The 24,819-nt window shown below is 42.5% G+C and overlaps 1 protein-coding gene across 2 annotated transcripts in view; it reads right to left on the reverse strand.

Moving 5' to 3' along the window:
• ntrk3a (neurotrophic tyrosine kinase, receptor, type 3a) overlaps positions 1–24,819 on the reverse strand; it is a 256,336-nt gene that overhangs the window by 15,559 nt on the left and 215,958 nt on the right. The window contains exons 13-14 of one of the 2 annotated variants that reach the window (XM_036953153.2): positions 12,823–12,953; positions 557–729 (exon numbers count right to left, since the gene is read on the reverse strand). In XM_036953153.2, the coding sequence (XP_036809048.1) occupies positions 557–729; positions 12,823–12,953 (304 nt within the window). Of the gene's footprint in view, positions 1–556; positions 763–12,822; positions 12,954–24,819 lie in introns of both variants that reach the window. The other variant, XM_036953129.2, reaches the window with a different exon arrangement.

Here is a 24,819-nt window from a genome sequence, read left to right on the forward strand (position 1 = left end):
TTCATTGTTTAGTCTATAGACAGCTTGATATTGGTAAACAGTGGGAGATGTGCGACCCCCCCCCCCCCCCCCCCCGCCCCCACACACACACCTCTATTAAGCTGAGTAAACTTCCACAACCCCAAAAACATATATATGAAGTCTGTTTCTCAGCTTGTGTTACTCATGGGCTACACCAAAGACAAATGTTTAGAAGTTAGTAAGAGTTTAGCACGTCTTGCTTATCTCACACATTTCTCTGCTTTATTCAGCTGAGTAAACTTAGCAAATCCAACTACACACATGATAAAAGATGATGTTTCTCCGTTGACAGCTTGTAATCCTTGGCTACAGCACCCAAAGACAGAATTTAGTAAGAGTTGAGCACATCTTGCTTATCCCACACATCTCTACTGTATTCAGCTGAGTAAACTTTCCAAATTCCCCCAACACACATTAGAAAAGTATTCCTCAGTTCTCAGCTTGTAATACTCATGGGCTACATCACCCAAAGACTCATTTACAGAACTTAGTGGAGAGCTGAGCACGTCTTGTGCGTTCAGTTGACACAGTTTACCTGAGAAACTTGTTGAGGTCCCCGTGCTTCATGTACTCAAAGACCATGATGAGGGGGTCTCCATCAACACACACGCCGTAGAACTTGACAATGTGCTCGTGCTGCAGGTTGGTCAATAGTTCCGCTTCCCTCTGGAAATCTTTTCTCGCTGCAAGGGTGGGGTCCTTCAGCGTCTGAGAAAATACAAGGGTGGGGTCCTTCAGCGTCTGAGAAAATACAAGGGTGGGGTCCTTCAGGGTCTTAGGAATACAAGGGTGTTTAACTGCTTAGCAAAGTATGATACTGTTGGACATAGGTTTTTCTCAAAGAAACAGAGGATTAAAGTTTTTTGTCTTCCTTACAATGAACCCTGGATAAACACTGACACCCACACACAAAATAACCTCTGGCTGGTGCAAACACAACAGAGACAGGGTAATAAATGGAGCAGGGAGCGGTAAAGCACTTTAATCTTTCCATTTGAGGAGCAGAACATGAACCAAACATTTCTTGACATGTTGTCACAATGACCCGGCAAACTGTACAGCTTTACAGAAGCAGATCATTTTGTAATTGACTTCATTAGGCGTCCCATACACAATCTGACATTTCATTATATAGCCGTGATAAGAGGCTCCGTGCCTCACCAGATGTAGACGCTGTTGTTGTCTACCGTATTGGCTAAGAGTTATGGTATCATTATTGACGAGCTTATCGGCTGGAAATAAACCTCCCTAAATTCCCACCTATGAAATAGCTTGGCCTTACGCTCAATCTCTTGTCTCTCTCTGATCCTCCAAATGTAAAAGGTAGGATTTACTCCTTACTGAGTCTGGGATGACTGCCAAGCCGTCATTGCTGGTTGCTTCTCCATTAAAAAATGAAACATTTTGCAGCTGTACTGTAAACTAAAGTTTGGAAACAAAATGCATGTTTCCCAGGAAATGGTCATGATACAATCCTCTACTTTTGTAAACCAAAATGATCATTCATAGAATTCATAACACTATCTAACAGATATTTTGATATTCAACCATGATAATCACAAGATTTTTCTAATGCTGTATTCATTTTAATTCTCTTGGATGACTTGATATGACGATGCAAAGGGGAATTTGAATGTATGGCAGTGCCCATGGCAAGGCATCCATCCCTATTCTCCCGGATGCTTTGTTACCCTATGCTGCTAGAGGAGTGGTGTGTTCCTAGTCCACCCGGATGTACAGGACAGACTAGAGAGACAGCCAGCTAGCTAGCACAGACACACAGAGTAAACCGTTTTTACAAGGAGGCTCCCAGACTTGTTGACCTACACATATTTCAAATATATCCTGACATTCCATTATAACCTATATCAAATATACAGTGCATTCGGAAAGTATTCAGACCCCTTGACTTTGTTCACATTTTGTTACATTACATCCTTATTCTAAAATTGATTAAATAGTTTTTTCCCCCTCATCAATCTACACACAATACTCCATAATGACAAAGCAAAAACAGGTTTTTCTACATTTTTGCAAATGTATAAAAATGTCAAACTGAAATATCACATTTACATAAGTATTCAAACCCTTTACTCAGTACTTTGTTGAAGCAGAAGTCTTCATGGGTATGACACTACAAGCTTGGCACACCTGTATTTGGGGAGTTTTTCCCATTCTTCTCTGCAGATCCTCTCAAGCTCTGTCAGGTTGGAGGGGAGCTTTGCTGCACAGTTATTTTCAGGTCTCTCCAGAGATGTTTGATTGAGTTCAAGTCCGGGCTCTGGCTGGGCCATTCAAGGACATTCAGGCTTGGAGTTGAGTTCAATCTTGGTTTCATCAGACGAGAGAATCTTGTTTCTCATGGTCTGAGAGTCTTTAGGTGCCTTTTGGCAAACTCCAAGCGGGTTGTCATGTGCCTTTTACTGAGGTGTGGATTCCATCTAGCTACTACCATAAAGGCCTGATTGGTGGAGTGCTGCAGAAATGGTTGTCCTTCTGGAAGGTTCTCCCCTCTCCACATAGAAACTCTGGAGCTCTGTCAGAGTGACCATCGGGTTCTTGGTCACCTCCCTGACCAAGGCCCTTCTACCCTGATTGCTGATTGTTCAGTTTGGATGGGCGGCCAGCTCTAGGAAGAGTCTTGGTGGTTCCAAACTTCTTCCATTTAAGACTGATGGAGGCCACTGTGTTCTTGTGGGCATTCAAAGCTGCATAAATGTTTTGGTACCCTTCCCAAGATCTGTGCCTCGATACAATCTTGTATCGTCGCTCTAAGGACAATTCCTTCGACCTCACCCCTTGGTTTTTGCTCTGACATGCACTGTCAACTGTGGGACCTTATATAGACAGGTGTGTGCCTTTTCAAATCATGTCCAATCAATTGAATTTACCACAGGTGGACTCCAATCAAGTTGTAGAAACATCTCAAGGATGATCAATGGAAGCAGGATGCACCTGAGCTCAATTTCGAGTCTCATAGCAAAGGGTCTGAATAATTATGTAAATAATGTATTTCTGTCATTATGGGGTATTGTGTGTAGATAATGAGAAAAAAATATAGATTTTAACCATTTTAGAATAAGGCTTTAATGTCACAAAATGTGGAAGAAGTATACACTTCTGTATATTTGTCTGTCATCTATTTCAATAGGATCCACTCTGGTGACTGGGGATGTGAAGAAAGAGAAAAAAAGGAAGAAAAAGCCAGCTCCGTGTTGCCACCATTACTCTTGATCAAAGCATCTGAAGAGTAGAACATTTTGGGAGATGATTTAACATCCCTCACAGACAGCCTTATTGCTTCAGCTGCAGCCTTGGCGCCTCTGTAAGGTCGGCCTCTTTCTCCTGCCTGTGCACTGCGGTTCCCTCCCTCCTGCTCCACACTATCATGGCTAACATCATTCCATGGATGAGCGCCTTGATGAAGAGTGATGGTGACAAGAGAGGAACAGTGATAAATGTGCCCCTTGTCACCAAACGGGATCACCATGATACTGTGACCCCCTCCTTCAGCATCTAGGTACCTTTTATGACCTTTGAACTTTAATATCCTCAACCCCTGTCAGTTGAAATTCGCATTTTAACACAGAGGTTACAGTCAAAATCTTTACGTGAAATTGAATAAATCAAGCACAAGAATTACTGACAGTCACTTCTCATTCAAGATTGTGACAGTACAACCCACTGCGTTTAAGAATGGATTTGACAAATGTCATGTGGCCAGCTATCAATATCATGTGATAATTTAAACAGGATTTTTTTGGGGGGAGAATAACGAATGACTCAATTTCATTGTGCACTAACTCAAAATGGATGCCACTGTAAACAGGTCCTGTGTTAGGTGTCTCAGCATCAACTAGAGCTGATATAACACAATCCCAATAGACCTGATTAACCTCGAAGCTGTGAACATCTATACCTTCGTAATAATGGATTGTAAATTCATGAACAATCATAATAGGTACACAAGCTGTTTGGTGGCTACCACTAGTGTTCTAAAATACCTAAGTAAAAAATGTTATATACATGTATATATATATTTTTTGGGACAACTTTTACTTTTACATTCCTACAGAAAATGATGTACTTTTTACTCCATACATTTTCCCTGACACCCAAAAGTACTCGTTACACTTTGAATGCTTAGCAGGACAGGAAAATTGTATAATTCACACACGTATCAAGAGAACATCCCTGGTCATCCCTACTGTCTCTGATGCAGCGGACTCACTAAACACATGCTTCATTTGGAAATTATGTCTGAGTGTTGGAGCGTGCCCCCGGCTATTCATAATAAAAAAAAGAAAAGGATACCGTCTATTTTCTTTATAAGGAATTTGAAATGATTTATACTTTAACTTTTAATACTTACATATATTTTTGCAATTACATTTACTTTTGATACTTATGAATATTTAAAAATCAAATATTTTTAGACATTTTACTCAAGTATGATTTTACTGGGTGACTTTCACTTGAGTCATTTTCTAATAAGGTATCATTACTTTTACTCAAGTATGACATTTGGGTACTTTTTCCACCAGTGGCTACCACCTTAATCAAGCCCCAACAGCAATCCAGGAGTACTCCTCTAAAGTTGCATAGATATTGATCGCTTTATCTAGCATTAGTAGTGTGTTACATTATGGCCCTGGTTGAATGACAGATGTAGGGTTTTGGTCTTAGTGCTGCAACCAATCCCACTGAGACCCATTTAGGATCAGGAAGTCTATGAACACCCTTAAGCATCACTAACAATCAGCTATATTATAACATGCCTCCTAAGACAGCCAGACATATAGTGGGGCAAAAAAGTATTTTGTCAGCCACCAATTGTGCAAGTTATCCCACTTAAAAAGATGAGAGAGGCCTGTAATTTTCATCATAGGTACACTTCAACTATGACAGACAAAATGAAAAAGAAAAATCCAGAAAATCACATTGTAGGATTTTAAATTTATTTATTTGCAAATTATGGTGGAGAATAAGTATTTTGTCAATAGCAAAAGTTTATCTCAATACTTTGTTATATACCCTTTGTTGGCAAGGACAGAGGTCAAATGTTTTCGGTAAGTCTTTACAAGGTTTTCACACACTGTTGCTGGTATTTCGGCCCATTCCTCCATGCAGATCTCCTCTAGAGCAGTGATGTTTTGGGGCTGTTGCTGGGCAACACAGACTTTCAACTCCCTCCAAAGATTTTCTATGGGGTTGAGATCTGGAGACTGGCTAGGCCAGTCCAGGACCTTGAAATGCTTCTTACGAAGCCACTCCTTCTTTGCCCGGGCGGTGTGTTTGGGATCATTGTCATGCTGAAAGACCCAGCCACGTTTCATCTTCAAAGCCCTTGCTGATGGAAGGAGGTTTTCACTCACAATCTCACGATACATGGCCCCATCCATTCTTTCCATTACAAGGATCAGTCGTCCTGGTCCCTTTGCAGAAAAACCGCCCCAAAGCATGATGTTTCCACCCCCATGCTTCACAGTAGGTATGGTGTTTTTTGGATGCAACTCAGCATTCTTTGTCCTCCAAACACGACAAGTTGAGTTTTTACCAAAAAGTTATATTTTGGTTTCATCTGACCATATGACATTCTCCCAATCTTCTTCTGGATCATCCAAATGCTCTCTAGCAAACTTCAGACGGGCCTGGACATGTACTGGCTTAAGCAGGTGGACACGTCTGGCACTGCAGGATTTGAGTCCCTGGCGGCGTAGTGTGTTACTGATGGTAGGCTTTGTTACTTTGGTCCCAGCTCTCTGCAGGTCATTCACTAGGTCCCCCCGTGTGGTTCTGGGATTTTTGCTCACCGTTCTTGTGATCATTTTGACCCCACAGGGTGAAATCTTGCGTGGAGCCCCAGATCGAGGGACATTATCAGTTGTCTTGTATGTCTTCCATTTCCTAATAATTGCTCCCACAGTTGATTTCTTCAAACCAAGCTGCTTACCTATTGCAGATTCAGTCTTCCCAGCCTGGTGCAGGTCTACAATTTTGTTTCTGGTGTCCTTTGACAGCTATTTGGTCTTGGCCATAGTGGAGTTTGGAGTGTGACTGTTTGAGGTTGTGGACAGGTGTCTTTCATACTGATAACAAGTTCAAACAGGTGTCATTAATACAGGTAACGAGTGGAGGACAGAGGAGCCTCTTAAAGAAGAAGTTACAGGTCTGTGAGAGCCAGAAATCTTGCTTGTTTGTAGGTGACCAAATACTTATTTTCCACCATAATTTGCAAATAAATTCATTAAAAATCCTACAATGTGATTTTCTGGATTTTTTTTCTAATTTTGTCTGTCATAGTTGAAGTGTACCTATGATGAAAATTGCAGGCCTCTCATCTTTTTAAGTGGGAGAACAATTGGTGGCTCACTAAATGCTTTTTTTCCCCCACTGTATGTTTTTTTTTTTAAAGACAAGGGATCACTGAATAAGTCAGGGGCAATACTTATAAAAGACTGATATGGTATTTATGAATTGAATCAATATCCTCAAGGATGGATTGGACAATCCTTATTGCATAATCATGATGTGGAATTAGATATAAATGTCTGTCAGCAACAAAACTGGAGTCTGTTCACAAGGTCTTTTCTTGTTGTTGCTAGAAATGCATGGCTAATGCAGTAGACAGCATGGTCAAAGCCAAATCTACTTCCATCGGCTGGTTACATTTCAGGGGAAGGACAAAATTACTGGGGGGTTTCAGAGAAAATGAAAACTTCTCAGGAGTGAACTGCTGTGCTCAAACTGCATGCACCAGGCATCCAGTCAGTTTCCCCATCTAAAAACCAATTTAGGGCTGCTTATTGTTTAGATAACTGCAGGCCTTAACACACTGAGGCTGTGTGTGTGTGTGTGTGTGTGTGTGTGTGTGTGTGTGTGTGTGTGTGTGTGTGTGTGTGTGTGTGTGTGTGTGTGTGTGTGTGTGAGAGAGAGAGAGAGAGAGAGAGAGAGAGAGGCAAACACAGGTGGTTAATGCCCACCAACTGTAAATATTGCTCATAATTGTTTGTTCCAACTGACAGTTTGTTATCCAGTTAATGCTATTTAGCCTTTTATATCATGACCAGCACCATTGAGATCAAGAATCGCAACAGTGAAGATAAAAAAACACTTCTTAGGCTTGGGCATTATATGATTTTCAATACCGTAAAAAAAAATGGTGTTTGGGTGCTTAAGTCAAGTATAATTATAAACTGGTAGGTTCGAGCCCTGAATGCTGATTGGCTGACAGCCGTGGTATATCACACCGTATACCATATGACAAAACATGTATTTTTACTGCTCTAATTACGTTGGTAACCAATTTATAATAACAATAAGGCACCTCGGTGGTTTGTGGTATACGGCCAATACACCAAGGCTAAGGGCTGTATCCAGGCACTCCGTGTTGCGTCGTGCGTAAGAACAGCCCGTAGCCATGGTATTTTAGCCATATACCCCCCCTCAGGCCTTACTGCTTAAATATACTACATAATTAATACCCAGCTCGTGGCTCTAGCTATGCATTTGGTTTGCTAACTTGCTAAGTGGCTAAATATCGTGAGCAAGTTTCTTGGTTACAGCAGAGACATTCAATCCCCTCCTGGATGGAGATCCCGGTTGCCAACAAAAGTATTATTATTTTAGTTTTTTATAGCGCCACTTGTGTGCACTTCCGGTAATACCATAAACCCCAGTATGATACAGAAATGGTCTGACGATATGAAAATCTGGATACCACCCAGCCCTAACACAGAAAGTGACTCAATACATCTTGACCCAAAAGTTGTGATATTCAAGTCAACCATAATGTCCTGTACAGCATGTAATACATGCTTCAAATTATGCCAAGTTAACCTGCTAGTGAGATATTTAGCCCTGAATGTGATTTCCAGAGAAAAGTCAGCTGTTGTCACTAGGGTTGAATGGCGGAAACCCGGTTACTGAGATTTACCGTTCAAAACCACTCCCTTTTCCCGGAATAAATAACGGAGAGAAACCAGTATATTATAATATACTATTTATGTGAACAGCATTGCGTGAAATGGAACTTAAATGACATGCGATGCTTAAATCTGTCTTCTCTACGGCCTATGCATGATGAATCATCAACGCTCAGGGTGGGGACAGACAGCCCATCTCAGTATGAAGTGCAGTTCACAATGAATGTAGACCTATCATCGCATCATGGTAACTTTTTTTCTTGTGACAGGACGGCCTACATTTGCTGCAGCATAGCCTATGCTACAGTAATGTAAAGACCGAATACGCGTCTAATTCACCCATCTCCATCTGGCTTATTTTTTTATTGTAACGATTGATTTTTTTTTTTTGCAGCTCCAGAGTTTTAAAAACAGCTTTTCACTCGAATATTGTTGCTTTAAATCAGTGCATGCGTGAGCACTCTCTCTCAGTCTCTCTCTCTCCTCATTAATTCCATTCAAAAGACATCCAAAATAGATAACCCCATTCTAGATTTATATACAGTGCATTCAGAAAGTATTGAAGCCCATTGACTTTTCCACATTTTGTTACGTTACAGCTTTATTCTAAAACGGATACCCCCCCCCCTCAACAATCTACACACAATACTCCATAAAGACAAACAAAAATAATTTTTACAAAAACTGAAATATGACATTTCCGTGAGTATTCAGACCATTTACTCTGTGCTTTGTTGAAGCACCTTTGGCAGCGATTACAGCCTCAAGTCTTATAGGGTATGACGCTACAAGCTTGGCACACCTGCATTTGAGGAGTTTCTTCTCTGCAAATCATCTCAAGCTCTGTCAGGTTGGATGAAGAGCGTTGCTGCACAGCTATTTTCTGGTCTCTCCAGAGATGTTCGATCGGGTTCAAGTCCGGGCTCTGGCTGGGCCACTCAAGGACATTCAGAGGCTTGTCTTGAAGCCACTCCTGCATTGTCTTGGCTTTGTGCTTAGGGTCGTTGTCTTGTTGGAAGGTGAACCTTCACCCCAGTCTGAGGTCCTGAGTGACATTCAGAGACTTTTCTCGAACACACTACTGTGTTGTCTTGGCTGTTTGCTTAGGGTGAACCTTTGCCCCAGTCTGAGGTCCTGAGCTCTCTGGAGCAGGTTTTAATCAAGGATCTCTCTGTACTTTGCTCCGTTCATCTTTCCCTCGATTCTGACTAGAATCCCAGTCAATGCCAATGAAAAACATTCCCACAACATGATGCTGCCACTACCATAATTCACCGTAGCGATGAGCCCAGGATTCCTCCAGACGTGATGCTTGGCATTCAGGCCAAAGAGTTCAGTCTTGGTTTCATCAGACCAAAGAATCTGGTTGCTCATGGTCTGAGAGTCCTTTAGGTGCCTTTTGGCAAACTCCAAGCGGGCTGTCATGTGCCTTTTACTGAGGAGTGGCTTCCGTCTGGCCAAACTACCATAAAGGCCTGATTGGTGGAGTGCTGCAGAGATGGTTGTCCTTCTGGAAGGTTCTCCCATCTCCACAGCGGGACTCTGGAGCTCAGGTGTGTGCCTTTCCAAATCATGTCCAGTCAATTGAATTTACCACAGGTGGACTCCAATCAAGTTGCAGAAACATCTCAAGCATGATCAATGGAAACAGGATGCACCTGAGCTCAATTTTGAGGCTCATAGCAAAGGGTCTGAATATTTATGTAAATAAGGTATTTCGTTTTTTTTTATACATTCGTATACATTTCTATAAACCTGTTTTCACTTTGTCATTATGGGGTATTGAGTGTAGATTGATGAGGAAAAACATTTATTTAGAAAGGTTTGAGCTTTTTCCTAGATGTCCGTTTGAGTTTTACTCTGTCAGACCCTAATAGTAACAAAATGTGGAAAAGGGGAAGGGGTCTGAATACTTTCCGAATGCACTGTATAGCCCTATATATACAGTGCCTTGCGAAAGTATTCGGCCCCCTTGAACTTTGCGACCTTTTGCCACATTTCAGGCTTCAAACATAAAGATATAAAACTGTATTTTTTTGTGAAGAATCAACAACAAGTGGGACACAATCATGAAGTGGAACAACATTTATTGGATATTTCAAACTTTTTTAACAAATCAAAAACTGAAAAATTGGGCGTGCAAAATTATTCAGCCCCTTTACTTTCAGTGCAGCAAACTCTCTCCAGAAGTTCAGTGAGGATCTCTGAATGATCCAATGTTGACCTAAATGACTAATGATGATAAATACAATCCACCTGTGTGTAATCAAGTCTCTGTATAAATGCACCTGCACTGTGATAGTCTCAGAGGTCCGTTAAAAGCGCAGAGAGCATCATGAAGAACAAGGAACACACCAGGCAGGTCCGAGATACTGTTGTGAAGAAGTTTAAAGCCGGATTTGTATACAAAAAGATTTCCCAAGCTTTAAACATCCCAAAGGAGCACTGTGCAAGCGATAATATAAACCTCTGAGACTATCACAGTGCAGGTGCATTTATACGGAGACTTGATTACATACAGGTGGATTGTATTTATCATCATTAGTCATTTAGGTCAACATTGGATCATTCAGAGATCCTCACTGAACTTCTGGAGAGAGTTTGCTGCACTGAAAGTAAAGGGGCTGAATAATTTTGCACGCCCAATTTTTCAGTTTTTGATTTGTTAAAAAAGTTTGAAATATCCAATAAATGTCGTTCCACTTCATGATTGTGTCCCACTTGTTGTTGATTCTTCACAAAAAAATTCAGTTTTATATCTTTATGTTTGAAGCCTGAAATGTGGCAAAAGGTCGCAAAGTTCAAGGGGGCCGAATACTTTCGCAAGGCACTGTAGATGTCCTAGCCTACCTTTTCAGGTAATAGATTATATGCAGTATTAGCCCTATATTTAGCTAATTAATGATGGGTTATGCATAATAAGCTTATAACTTATAGTCTCGGGGTCTAGCGCAATACATACTCACCTGTGCTCTGCTAGCCTCTCTCCTTAAAAAAACGCTCCTTAGCTCTTGGAGTCACATGTAGGAAAGGCTAGACTAGAATAGTTTGCTGGACATGATCTTTTTAGCATTTCTTATACTAATAGACAATTCGAAGAGGGTTGCAAGCTTTTGGTTGCTGAATGTTAAATACAGCAACCAATATAACTCACGGGTAGTTTAAAAAGGATTTGAAAGGCTGGTCATGGCTCACATCAAAAACATTATCCCAGAAACCCTAAATCCACTCCAATTTCCATACTGCCCCAACAGGTCCACAGATGATGCAATCTCTATTGCACTCTACACTGCCCTTTCCCACCTGGACGAAAATAACACCTATGTGAGAATGCTATTCATTGACTACAGCTCAGCGTTCAACACCATAGTGCCCTCGAAGCTCATCACTAAGCTAAGGACCCTGGGACCAAACACCTCCCTCTGAACAGCTAATCAAAGGGCTACCCAAACCCCTCTTTTACGCTGCTACTCTCTGTTTATTATCTATGCATAATCACTTTAATAACTCTACCTACATGTACATACTACCTCAATTACCTCAACTAACCGGTGACCCCGCACATTGACTCTGTAACGGTACTCCCTATATATATCATCGCTATTGTTATTTTACTGCTGCTGTTGAATTATTTGGTCATTTTATTTTACATTTTTTAAGCATCTAATTTTTACTTAACATTCATTTTTCTTAAAACTTCTTAAAGCATTCTTGGTTAAGGGCTTGTAAGTAAGGATTTCACAGTAACCTGTTGTACTCGGTGCATGTGACAAATAAAATTTGACTTGATTTGAAAGACGAGTGAATACACAATGGCGGTAGGCTATAGCAGTTATTTATTCAGACCCATAACCATTCAATCTTTGTGAAGAGAAGTGAATTCTAGTCCTATATTATTCAATAATGTCATTAGAATGATGAAGATAAGGACAACAAAACGTATTTAATTTAGGCTAGCCGTTGAAAGCAAGGAAGGAACGAAGCAGCAATAGTGAGAGAAAGAGGTAGGCAGGTTAATAACATTATGAAAGGTATTTATGGGTCAGACTACTAATTATACAAATAGGCACTAATTAAAATAACATTCTCTAGCCTATCTTGTAACTTTGTAGGCCGCATGTACTGCACCAGAATCCCATATGCTCTCTTTATCATGGTTTGAACGATGTGCATAATTGCAGTCCATAGAATACAATACAGTAGAGTAACATAGTTCCCACTCAAAAATATGTGTCTACTGGAGCTAGTAGGACATAGCTAGCTAGCTACATCTATGGTTTTTTATGTTTTTCTGTCATGCGTAGCCTATATCATATATGGATTGGATAACGGCACAATCACTTGGACAAAATTTCTCTCATGAAATGTATTTCATGTATGGCTTTATAAAATGTATGAATTTTCGATCAAAGCTCTGATCAAATCCAGATATAGGCCCATTTATATGCTTTATATGCTTTTGAATGACACTCACGGTTTTGGCGGGACATATCAGCTTAGCCGGTGATTCATTCTTGAGATGGAACATTTGTAAAATACCTGGAAAATATTCAACCTTAGTTGTCACCCCATAGTGGAGCCTCACACATTCAATCTGATACGAGACGACCAACACGGTACTCATAGTGACCTCAATGATTATTAGTATGATTATCGATCTACTCTTAAAAAAAATCCTATTTTTATAGATCCACGTCTCCAAATCCTTCTTGTGGAGGCAGCTGGCCATGGTAGGAGGGGTGTGGCCCCGAGAGCCGTTCAAGGATCAAGATAATACAAGTCAGACGCTGAGTGCTGAGAGGCCCTGACCTCTGTGAGGGGTCTGCTGTAACAGGAGAGGGAGGTGGCCCTGTGTAACTGAGAGATCATCTCTTACCTTGACAGCCACCAGCATCTTGTCCTTGGTAGGGCTGAGGTTATAGCACTCTGCCAGAAACACCTTCCCAAAGGCCCCCTCTCCCAGCTCCCGCTTCAGAATGATGTCCCGACGCTTTATGTGCTGTACGTCTGTAGATAGAGAGAGAGAGAGAGAGAGAGAGGGAGAAAGAGAGGGAGAGAGTTTAAGTAGCAGATCCAATATCAACAAACCATCAGTGTTTGACAGAATCAAAATTAAGTGATGATTCACTGATGGGACTGGTAAGTCTTAAATCCTGCTACACTCTCAGAAAAAAAGGTTACAGTTTCCTGGGGTACAAAAATATCAAAATACACGTAATGTACCTTCAGAGGTACACATATAATCTCACATGGTACTGGTTGATACCTTTTAGGGTACATGTGTGGATAATCGAGTATAATGGTACATTTTTGTTCCCAATATTTTGAATAGAAAGGTTCAATCATCACACACACTCAAAAAAAGGGGACTGAAGGTTCATTTCTGTTTTCTAGGCCGGAGGCATGGATTAGTGGCTGGCAAGTGGAAGTGTCGTGCCAGTTTAAGTGGTCTATGGTTATGCTAATTACAGTTTGAGCATGTCCGCTGACAGTTCTGAAGTCTTTATAAAGGTTTACATATTGTAAGAGCATGGGACAAAAAAAAGCTGTAATTAATATTACAGTGACCTTACCCCAACACTGAGCGACCTTGTCAAGAGGTACCCCCAAATTTAAGCCATTGGTGTTAAAAGTCAATAGTAGTAGCTCGCAATTCGTGGGTGCTCCTGCATGTGGGCATTCCAGCATCAGCAGGAACACCCTCCTCGAGCATCCCATTGGTTCCTTCATGAACACCACCCCTTGGGCATGCCATTGGTTCCTGCATGAACGCCGTGTGACACTTCAATGTGCGTCAAAAGGGAAATAAAAGTATTATTTGAGGTTTTTTTGCCTCTGCCTCCCGGAGTCCTCCTCGCTAGTCACCGGTAGACAGTGTCATTCACTCCCGCCTGCACGAACACCTGCCTTCGCCATTGTTAACAGAACTGCAGGGAAACAGTGCCCGACAGGCGGGGGCGAAGGACACTGTCTACCGGTCACCCTCCGCCTTCCGCTAGCACAGCAGGCAGGAGGCTGGGGCAACACTGTGTGTTAGCTAACTAGCTAGCTTGCTAGTTAGGGACCCTTTCTGGGTGCTAGCTAGCTAGCATGCTAACTAGCACACGGTGTCGCCACAGATAGATAATTCACCGGATGTATAAATGTGAAGCATCCAGTTGGCGTTTCCACTCACTACCAAATACGGTAGTGAGAGTAAGCCCAGTGGCCGGCAGTGGGAGAAGATGGAACGAGATGGATTTTGGCAAACATTCTGATAATTTACTCCTTGACTAAACATTTGATCTCAATACAGTTTTCTGTCCCAAATATACAATCTGTTATGAACAGAGTGGACTACGTTTTGTAAACTTTACCCTTTGCCAAAGTTTCAAAACGTTGCATTGTTTAAAAGGTGTGCAAAGGCGAATTGAGTTACTGCACACGCGCACTTCAGAGTAGGTGTTCCCCAATTGGAATATGCAAATTAATGCTAGAACGCGCCAATAGGATCTTGCTAGCTAGCTCCTGCTTGGCTCTGCCTACCTCATTGCTTATTCTGCCCACTATGGCTCATTTGTTCCCATTTAAAATGACAGGTTGTGGTCTTTCTTGGTTTAATTATACAATTATTTGGTGTCACCCCCGCCTCCCACCTGCTGTGTACCAGACTAGCTGGCTAAACTAGCACACTCTTTAAGGTACAAACTACAAGGGTACAACTATGTGTATAACTAATGGTCAAATGGACGACTACCATTGACAGGCATTTGTACCCCTTTAAGTAGAATTCTGTGCTTTTTTTCTGAGAGTATATGATGCCTCAGTGGATCTAATTTGAGGCATAGAGCCATAAGACCTGCTGTGGAGCTATAGAGTGTTAGAAGAGATGTGAGGGTAAAACACATGATGTTGTTACATACTTAGGGCATACATAAATAAATATAATGTTATAAAATGTTAGATTGTTACAGGGGAATGGACGTCTTAAAACCTGCGCACCTTAGCAACTGGAGTGAGGAAATGTTCATTCAGTTCCCAACCAATAGGAAAACAATGCTGAAAAGTCTAAATGATCCCTTTCCCTTCCAAATTTAAAAAATAAAATCATCCGAACAATCCAATCAAACCTGGAAAATGTCAGGAACCTGTCTGCAACCTGTACAGTGGAAAAATGGTGGTGAAATCACAGTGTACAGACAGTATTAGTCCTTAATCTCAGTGCTTTCCACGTGTTCTGCGTGGCTGAGAGCTGTTGCTGGGAGAGAGTGGCTTCCATATGGCAAGTCACAGCAGCAGCTGGTATTTACTCAATACAGGGGTTCTGGATGAGCTGTTGTCCAACACCAACACCCACTACTGTCCAAGGTCCAGCCATGCCCAGTACCACAGATACCCCTGGAGGGCTAGGGCAGAGCAGAGGAATAGATAAATACTGAGGGATGGATTGGACAAAGCTCTCATTACTATTGGTTGGCACAAACTAGTCATTACGCTCATGAAGCACCAGAAAAATTGTAGCTATAATGTAATTAGCACCATCAAGGCAATAAGAAAGTATCAACACCATGATAGCACTGCAAATATTTCTGCTTGAACCACAAGGTCCAAAACATCTTACAAACATGTTTTATAATGGATTGCACTGGACTGAGATTTAAAAAAAAGAAAACATAAAAAAAAACAGCAAACCGACCCCATATCAGGATGCAGAAATAAATAATTGTTTTTGTCCCTCTGCAATTGCTTCTTTTATCTATCCCCTCCCTTCTCAATTTCACAGAAAGACAGTGATAGGTTTACAATAAGCAGGTGGCTGTGGGTATGCTGGAAGGTGTGCCATCCATCCACACAAAGCAATTAAGGAAGTTACAAATAGCTTGGGTTAATTGTCTCATTACCACAGCGGTTGTAGTGCGTTCACCTCCCTGTTTATATGGGCGAGGGCACCCATTCAGGGAGGTTACCCTCACTGGGCCTCATCTGTCTCAGTGTGGACCAGCAGCACAGAGCACACAGCTGGGACAGAGCAGGACACAGTCTTCATCCTAATTAGGCCGCTTTGCTTTGGCAGCACAGATGTTGACTCCACTGCAGTGAAAATGACAGAAGACCAAACGAGGGCTGATTTGGATAGAAATGCTGGCAAATTGTTGCTATTTGATTGGGAATGTAGTAACCGTAGCAATTTATCCTCCCACTCTCTTGCACTGTCTACTGTTGACCATAAAAATGACAAACAATAGTGCAGCATTTCATTCAGTCCAATCACAACATCACTAGCACTTGACTTCTGAATGATGACTTTATGCAAATGCTGCTGTTTTCGAGAGTGACTTTTCATCAAAAGTGACTTCTCATTATATTATCTCTGTTTAACATATTAGAGCTCAAACACAATTGTACAGAAGAGTAAACAGATGTGCCAAACATTTGCCAAATCTTCAATCTATCAGTAAAAGGCCACGTTTGAGCACTTATTTTTTCATAACATTTTTTTCCCATTTGAACACTTTTTAATAGCGTCTGCTATAAGATCAAAATCTTCACTGGAGTAAACAGTTCATTTTGCTACCATTTGGCTTGAGAAAAAGTAGGAAAAAACATGTGAGAAAACATGCTCGCTATGCCGGTCGTCAGATGTACAGTGCCTTCGGAAAGTATTCAGACCCATTGACTTTTTCCATTTTTTGTTACGTTACAGTCTTATTCTAAAATTGATTACATTTTTTTCTCATCAAATCTACACACAATACCACATAATGACAAAGCAGTAAGAGGTTATTAAGACATTTCTGCAAATTTATTACAAATAAAAAACTGAAATATACATTTACATAAGTATTCAGACCCTTTACTCACCACTTTGTTGAAGCACCTTTGGCAGCCGAGTCTTCTTGGGTATGACGCTACAAGCTTGGCACACCTGTTTTTGGGGAGTTTCTCCCATTCATCTCTGCAGATCCTCTCAAGCTTTGTCAGGTTGGATGGGGAGCGTTGCTGCACAGCTATTTTCAGGTCTCTCCAAAGATGTTAGATCGGGTTCAAGTCCAGGCTCTGGCAGGGCCACTCAAGGACATTCAGAGACTTGTTCCCTGAAGCCACTACTGCGTTTTGTTGGTTGTGTGCTTAGGGTTGTTGTCCTGTTGGAAGGTGAACCTTCACCCCCGTCTGAGGTCCTGAGCACTCTGGATCAGGTTTTCATCAAGCATCTCTCTGTGCTTTGCTCCGTTCATCTTTACCTCAATCCTGACAATTCTCTCAGTCTCTGCCGCTGAAAAACATCCACACAGCATGATGCTGCCACCAACATGCTTCACTGTAGGGATGGTGCCAAGTTTCCTCCAGACATGATGCTTGGCATTCAGGCCAAAGAGTTCAATCTTGGTTTCATCAGACCAGAGAATCTTGTTTCTCATGGTCTGAGAGTCTATAGATGCCTTTTGGCTAACTCCAAGCGGGCTGTAATTTGCCTTTTACTGAAGAGTGGCTTCCGTCTGGCCACTTTACCATAGAGAAGGATTGTTGCAGAGATTGTTGTCCTTCGGTAATTTTCTTCCATCTCTACAGAGGAACTCTAGAGCTCTGTCAGAGTGACCATCGGGTTCTTGGTCACCTCCCTGACCAAGGCCCTTCTCCCCCAATTGCTCAGTTTGGCCGAGCGAACAGCCCTAGGAAGGTCCATGGTGGTTCCAAACTTGTTCCATTTAAGAATGATGGATGCCACTGTGTTATTGGTGACCTTCAATGCTGCAGAAATGTTTTGGTACCCTTCCCCAGATCTGTGCCTCGACAAAATCCTGTCTTGGAGCTCTACGTACAATTCCTTCGACCTCATAGCTTAGTTTTTGCTGTGACAGGTGTGTGCCTTTCCAAATCAGGCCCAATCAATTGAATTTACCACAGGTGGACTCCAATGAAGTTGTAGAAACATCTCAAGGATGATCAATGGAAACAGGATGCACCTGAGCTCAATTTCGAGTCTCATAGAAAATGGTCTGAATACCTATGTAAATAATGTATTTATGTTTATTATTTTTAATACATTTGCTAAAATGTTGTCATTATGAGTTATAGTGTGTAGATTACTGAGTTGTTTTTGTATTAATCCATTTTAGAATGAGGCTTTAACGTAAAAAAAGATTGGAGAAAGTCAAGGGATCTGAATACTTTCTGAAGGCACTGTATAGTCCACTTCCTTCCTGTATTATTCAGTGTTTAAGTTAGTAGAGTAGAGCAGATGGACTTTTTTCCAAAAGCTTCCATGATGCCCTCTCAACCCACCTCCATGTTCTACTCCTAGCAACACCATTACCCCTCGCTCTCCAAATGTTCCCAATGGTTTCTGCAACCGTATCTTACGGAAGAAAAGAGCTTCTGGATATCAGGACAGCGATCACTCACCTCGGATTAGACGAAGATTTCTTCAACAACAACAGCAGCAGCAAGCAGGACTCACACAATATTCTCCAAACACCCCACAGGGAAGACATCCCAATTATTCGCAAAAGGAAGCGACGCAGAGGAAGAAGAGCCGGATGCCTGGTCCGGACCCGCAGAAGACAACTAGGAAAGCTGCCGTTACCGTCAATATTACTCGCCAACGTGCAATCATTGGACAATAAACTAGACGAGGCAAGATCACGAATATCCTATCAAAGGGACATCAAAAACTGTAATATCCCTTTGCTTCACGGAATTGTGGCTGAATGACGACATGGATATTCAGCTAACGGGATACACGCTGCACCGGCAGGATAGAACAGCACACTGTCTGTAAACAACAGCTGGTGCACGAAATCTAAGGAAGTCTCTAGATTGTGCTCGTCTGAAGTAGAGTATATTGTGATAAACTGCAGACCACACTACTTGCCTAGTGAGTTCTCAGCTATACTTTTCGTGGCAGTTTATTTACCACCACAGACAGATGCTGGCACTAAGACCGCACTCAGTCAGCTGTATAAGGAAATAAGCAAACAGGAAACCACTCACCCAGAGGCGGCGCTCCTAGTGGCCAGAGACTTTAATGCAGGGAAACTTAAATCAGTTCTACCAAATCTCTATCAACATGGTAAATGTGCATCCAGAGGGGAAAAAAACTAGATCACCTCTACTCCACACACAGAGACGCGTACAAAGCTCTCCCTCGCCCTCCATTTGGTAAATCCGACCACAACTCTAGCCTCCTGATTCCTGATTACAAGCAAATATTAAAGCAGGAAGCACCAGTGACTCGGTCTATAAAAAAAATGGTCAGATGAAGCAGATGCTAAACTACAGGACTGCTTTGCTATCACAGACTGGAACATGTTCCGGGATTCTTCCAATGACATTGAGGAATACACATCATCAGTCACTGGCTTTATCAATAAGTGCATTGAGGACGTCGTCCCCACAGTGACTGTACGTACATACCCCAACCAGAAGCCATGGATTACAGGCAACATTCGCACTGAGCTAAAGGGTAGAGCTGCCGCTTTCAAGGTACGGGACTCTAACCCGGAAGCTTACAAGAAATCCCGCTATCCCCTTGCGACAAACCATCAAACAGGCAAAGCGTTAATACAGGGCTAAGACTGAATCATACTACACCGTCTCCGACGCTCGTCGGATGTGGCAGGGCTTGCAAACTATTTCAGACTACAAAGGGAAGCACAGCCGTGAGCTGACCAGTGACACGAGCCTACCAGACGAGCTAAGTCACTTCTATGCTCGCTTCGAGGCAAGCAACACTGAAGCATGCATGAGAGCATCAGCTGTTCTGGATGACTGTGTCACTCACTCCGTAGCCGACGTGAGTAAGACCTTTAAACAGGTCAACATACACAAAGCTGCGGGGCCAGACGGATTACCAGGACGTGTGCTCCGGGCATGTGCTGACCAACTGGCAGGTGACATCACTGACATTTTCAACATGTCCCTGATTGAGTCTGTAATACCAACATGCTTCAAGCAGACCACCATAGTCCCTGTGCCCAAGAACACAAAGGCAACCTGCCTAAATGACTACAGACCCATAGCACTCACGTCCGTAGCCATGAAGTGCTTTGAAAAGCTGGTAATGGCTCACATCAACACCATTATCCCAGAAACCCTAGACCCACTCCAATTTGCATACCACCCAAACAGATCCATAGATGATGCAATCTCTATTGCACTCCACACTGCCCTTTCTCACCTGGACAAAAGGAACACCTATGTGAGAATGCTGTTCATTGACGACAGCTCAGCGTTCAACACCATAGTACCCTCAAAGCGCATCACCAAGCTAAGGATCCGGGAACTAAACACCTCCCTCTGCAACTGGATCCTGGACTTCCTGACAGGCCGCCCCAGGTGGTGAGGGTAGGTAGCAACACATCTGCCACGCTGATCCTCAACACTGGAGCTCCCCAGGGGTGCGTGCTCAGTCCCCTCCTGTACTCCCTGTTCACCCACGACTGCATGGCCAGGCACGACTCCAACACCATCATTAAGTTTGCTGACGACACAACAGTGGTAGGCCTGATCACCAACATCGACGAGACAGCCTATAGGGAGGAGGTCCTGGCCTGGTGGTGCCAGAATAACAACCTATCCCTCAACGTAACCAAGACTAAGGAGATGATTGTGGACTACAGGAAAAGGAGCACCGAGCACGTCCCCATTCTCATCGACGGGGCTGTAGTGGAGCAGGTTGAGAGCTTCAAATTCCTTGGTGTCCACATCAACAACAAACTAGATTGGTCCAAACACACCAAGACAGTCGTGAAGAGGGCACGACAAAGCCTATTCCCCCTCAGGAAACTAAAAAGATTTGGCATGGGTCCTGAGATCCTCAAAAGGTTCTACAGCTGCAACATCGAGAGCATCCTGACCTGTTGCATCACTGCCTGGTGCGGCCTCCGACCGCAAGGCACTTCAGAGGGTAGTGCGTACGGCCCAGTACATCACTGGGGCAAAGCTGCCTGCCATCCAGGACCTCTACACCAGGCGGTGTCAGAGGAAGGCCCTAAAAATTGTCAAGACCCCAGCCACCCCAGTCATAGACTGGTCTCTCTAGGACAAAAAGGCTTCTCAACAGTTTTTACCCCCAAGCCATAAGAATACTGAACAGGTAACCAAATGGTTATCCGGACTATTTGCATCCCAACCCCTCTTTTACGCTGCTGCTGCTCTCTGTTTATCTTATATGCATAGTCACTTTAACTATACATTCATGTACATACTACCTAAATTGGCCCGACCAACAGGTGCTCCCGCACATTGGCTAACCGGGCTATCTGCATTGTGTCCCACCACCCGCCAACCCCACTTTAACGCTTCTGCTACTCTCTGTTCATCATATATGCATAGTCACTTTAACGATACCTACATGTACATACTACCTCAATAAGCCTGACTAACAGTTGTCTGTATATAGCCTTGCTACTCTTTTTTCAAATGTCTTTTTACTGTTGTTTTATTTCTTTACTCACACACACACACACACACACACACACACACACACACACACACACACACACACACACACACACACACACACACACACACACACACACACACACACACACACACACACACACACACACACACAACCTTTTTTCCCGCACCATTGGTTAGAGCCTGTAAGTAAGTATTTCACTGTAAGGTCTACACCTGTTGTATTCGGTGCACGTGGCAAATACATTTTGATTTGATTTTCATACAGTTCATATTATATTTGTCATTTTCTTTTTCAATGTTGAGGGCAGATGGTGCCCCAAAACAAGTGTTTGAGGGGATCCCGGAAAGCATGAGCCTGTCTGTTAGTCGGTAAACACCACTTCAGCAGGCTCAGACTGTTGCACCTCACAAACACAATCCACTGGTCTACATACAGAGCAGAGCGCCTTCTCCTCTGGACTCACTCTTCTCCTCCATGAGATTCATCCAGAGCCCTCTCACCTGAATCCGTGTCAATGTATTCTATCAGCACATTTCCTTCCCAAGCTCTGGCAGACAATGTAGAGCAATCTCTCTTTCAGAGCTGCACTGTTGTCCAGGAGCTTTGGCTGAGGGGATGTTGAAGACCACTATAGCAAACAGAGGGATGCAGAGCATGAAATAGGAAAACAAGCAAAAACACCTGAGAAAAAAAAGCATGTTGAAGTGCATCTATGGATTACAAACCTACAGTATCCTACACTAGGAAATGTTCCTGTTGCTTTGTTGAACACTCGATAGGCCGATGCATACATGTGGTACAATACCCTCAAACTTGCTGATCCAGTCAAAGGTCAAATTAGTTGGATTTTCCATTGCTCGTACACACAATATCACAGTGAACGCCGCCATACTGTAAAACCCAGCTTACTCGCGAAAACATATATTACTCACGATACCACATATATTATGTGGTATGGGATGTTGGTGTTGACAGAAGGAGAGATCAAGAAGAGACAGACACACAGAGAGGATATCATAGTTGGGTGATGCTGGGAAAGTGTGTATTCAGAAAGTCTTGAGGGGAAACAAAAGGCAGGGCAATTCACGCCTGCCGTTGAAACCTGGATGCTGAACAGCACTGTAAAGCAAACACGACAATCACATGAATAAAGAATGAGCTTTAAAGCGCGAGCAGTGGTGTGTGAAAAACACGTCTCATTGTGTCTGGAGAGGCTTGTGAGGAAGGAAACAGCAGGCCTCACTTCAGGGCATTTCAACCATCCAAGGTTGGTTGGAAGATTGTAATGTATGTATGAAGAGGGCCGAACATACGGAGCATCTGGAGTCAGTGCCAACCCTCTCAGCAAGGCTCTTCACATAACAAAACAGGCAATGATGAAGCCAAGTCCAGACTGGAAAATCATCATCATGTGGTTATAGTCTTCTTATGAATAGTTATTCAATATTGAAGAAAAATGTTAGAATATTAACCTGAGGGTTAACGAGACACTGACCCTCGACCCACTGACCCTCGCCTTCCAACACCTGTCGGTGTTTTTATGCCCTTGTTGTTCTTTAAAGTGCGTCTCATAATTATGTCAGAACAGGGCTGATGGAAAAGCTCCTTAAAAGCTCCAATGCATTCAAATGTATATTTGTATATATCAGAATAGTAGCAGGGGTGGCTAATACAGGTCATGTACTCAAACGGACTTTTATTTACTTTGGAGTGAACCAGCAGGGTAACACTCAACACCCACCTCAGCTTGGTGAAATTGAATGGCCTCAAGTACAGATGTTGGGGAGATCAATTTGAGTCAAATTGTGCAAGTCTAAATGTTTTTGGGGCTGAAACAGCATGCTGTTGCATGCTATAGAGACTGCACGCAGTCTGTGTCGCATAAACTTTATACCGTGTGTCATCACCATGAGTGTACAAATCACACACATCATCTGCTGATACAAGGGCTATAATTTGACTGAAACATAGAATGTCCAACTCTACCTATCACTTATCAGAACCACTTTAACAAGTGACTGGAGAATGGCAAGCACAGATTTCCTCAACAGAAGCTGTGCTATGTGAAATACAATATGAAATATCCTGAAGTCATTTTTAAGTACAAAACATACTCCTGCTGTTCGTTTGATTCATCAAAGTAGAGCCTGTACGCTCGATATGTGAAGCTTCAGTATTTCATTTGGAGATGACAAATTAAACGTTTAAACTCTCCCGCGAGTCTAGCATGTTATCAAACTGTTATTGAGACTCCATCAAGGTCATATTGACTTTCTGACTTGTGCACTGTAGCAGACGTTGCATCCATGGATGGATACAGTAGCACAGCAGGAGGTGGAGCGCAGAGCAAGGTTACAGGCTGCGGTGTGGTGGCCGTTATGCCACTGGGTTGCAATTAGAATGCTTTTAAGGAGTTGAGAGACTCACGTTGGCATACATAGAGCTACGTTAACTATTCACTTCAAGGAAGAAATTAGAGGCAGAAAGAATTAAGCAATGGATTAAGTAACACATAACCAGCAAGCGATGAGATGCTTGACCTGTTGATCACAATACTGTATGTTCAGTAATGTACGAGAAAAGGGCTTCAACCATGAAGGATACTACAGCTGATTACTCTCCTTTTATCCTAACAAATGTCCTACAAAATATGTTTATTTTCTCAAGAGGCTAGTTGTTTACTTCAAGATAACCCCGAACTCCCACATTCATCCTTAAATTGAGCATACACATTGCTGTGTTGTTTCCCGGACGACGGGGCTCCTTGGGTGTTGTTTTGGGCCTAAATCCAACAGATGAAGACAGAGATGGATGAGGGAAGAGGCCACGACATCTGGCTATGGGTGATGGAGCAGGGTTACAGCCAATCTCTGATATTGATTGCATCTAGACAAAATGAATCTCTTGCTCATGATCTCTCTGTAGGGGACAGCCATTAGTGAACTGGTGCTGGGGGTATAGAGAAGGGAAGAGAGTGAAGCAGGGGGCAAACAGGCACTAACACATGGTATCAGGTTGTGAATACTGTTATCACCTTGCAACATAAAATGACCTGCCTAAAGAAAAGGAGATGAGAAAATGTTGTGAGTGAGTGAGTCCTCTCGTAACAATATTGTCTTTTACTTCTTGGTAACCTTTGTCATTGCTACCATTCCCTACAGACAGACAATTATTTGAGGTGATTTGAAATGCTTCTGGCCTGAAGCTCTTCAAGTGATTACTTCTCAAATAAATCAATTTAGACAACACCTCTTCACTAGCCTTATCTGCATTTCATCATGAATATTTTAAAAGAGCTCATTACGAAAAGCTAGAAAAATAAAACCATTCTTTAACTTAATCTGGCATAGAACCAGTTTCATTAAAACACCAGGTTGTCTGAAGAGGTAGAAGTCATAGCCAGACCTGTCCTCTGTCTCCTGCCTTTATGTCACTAATAAGGATTCATTTCCCAAAGACTTTTCACCT

Source organism: Oncorhynchus mykiss, chromosome 2 (assembly GCF_057628025.1).
Source record: "Oncorhynchus mykiss isolate SJ-2025 chromosome 2, ASM5762802v1, whole genome shotgun sequence".
NCBI lineage: Eukaryota > Metazoa > Chordata > Actinopteri > Salmoniformes > Salmonidae > Oncorhynchus > Oncorhynchus mykiss.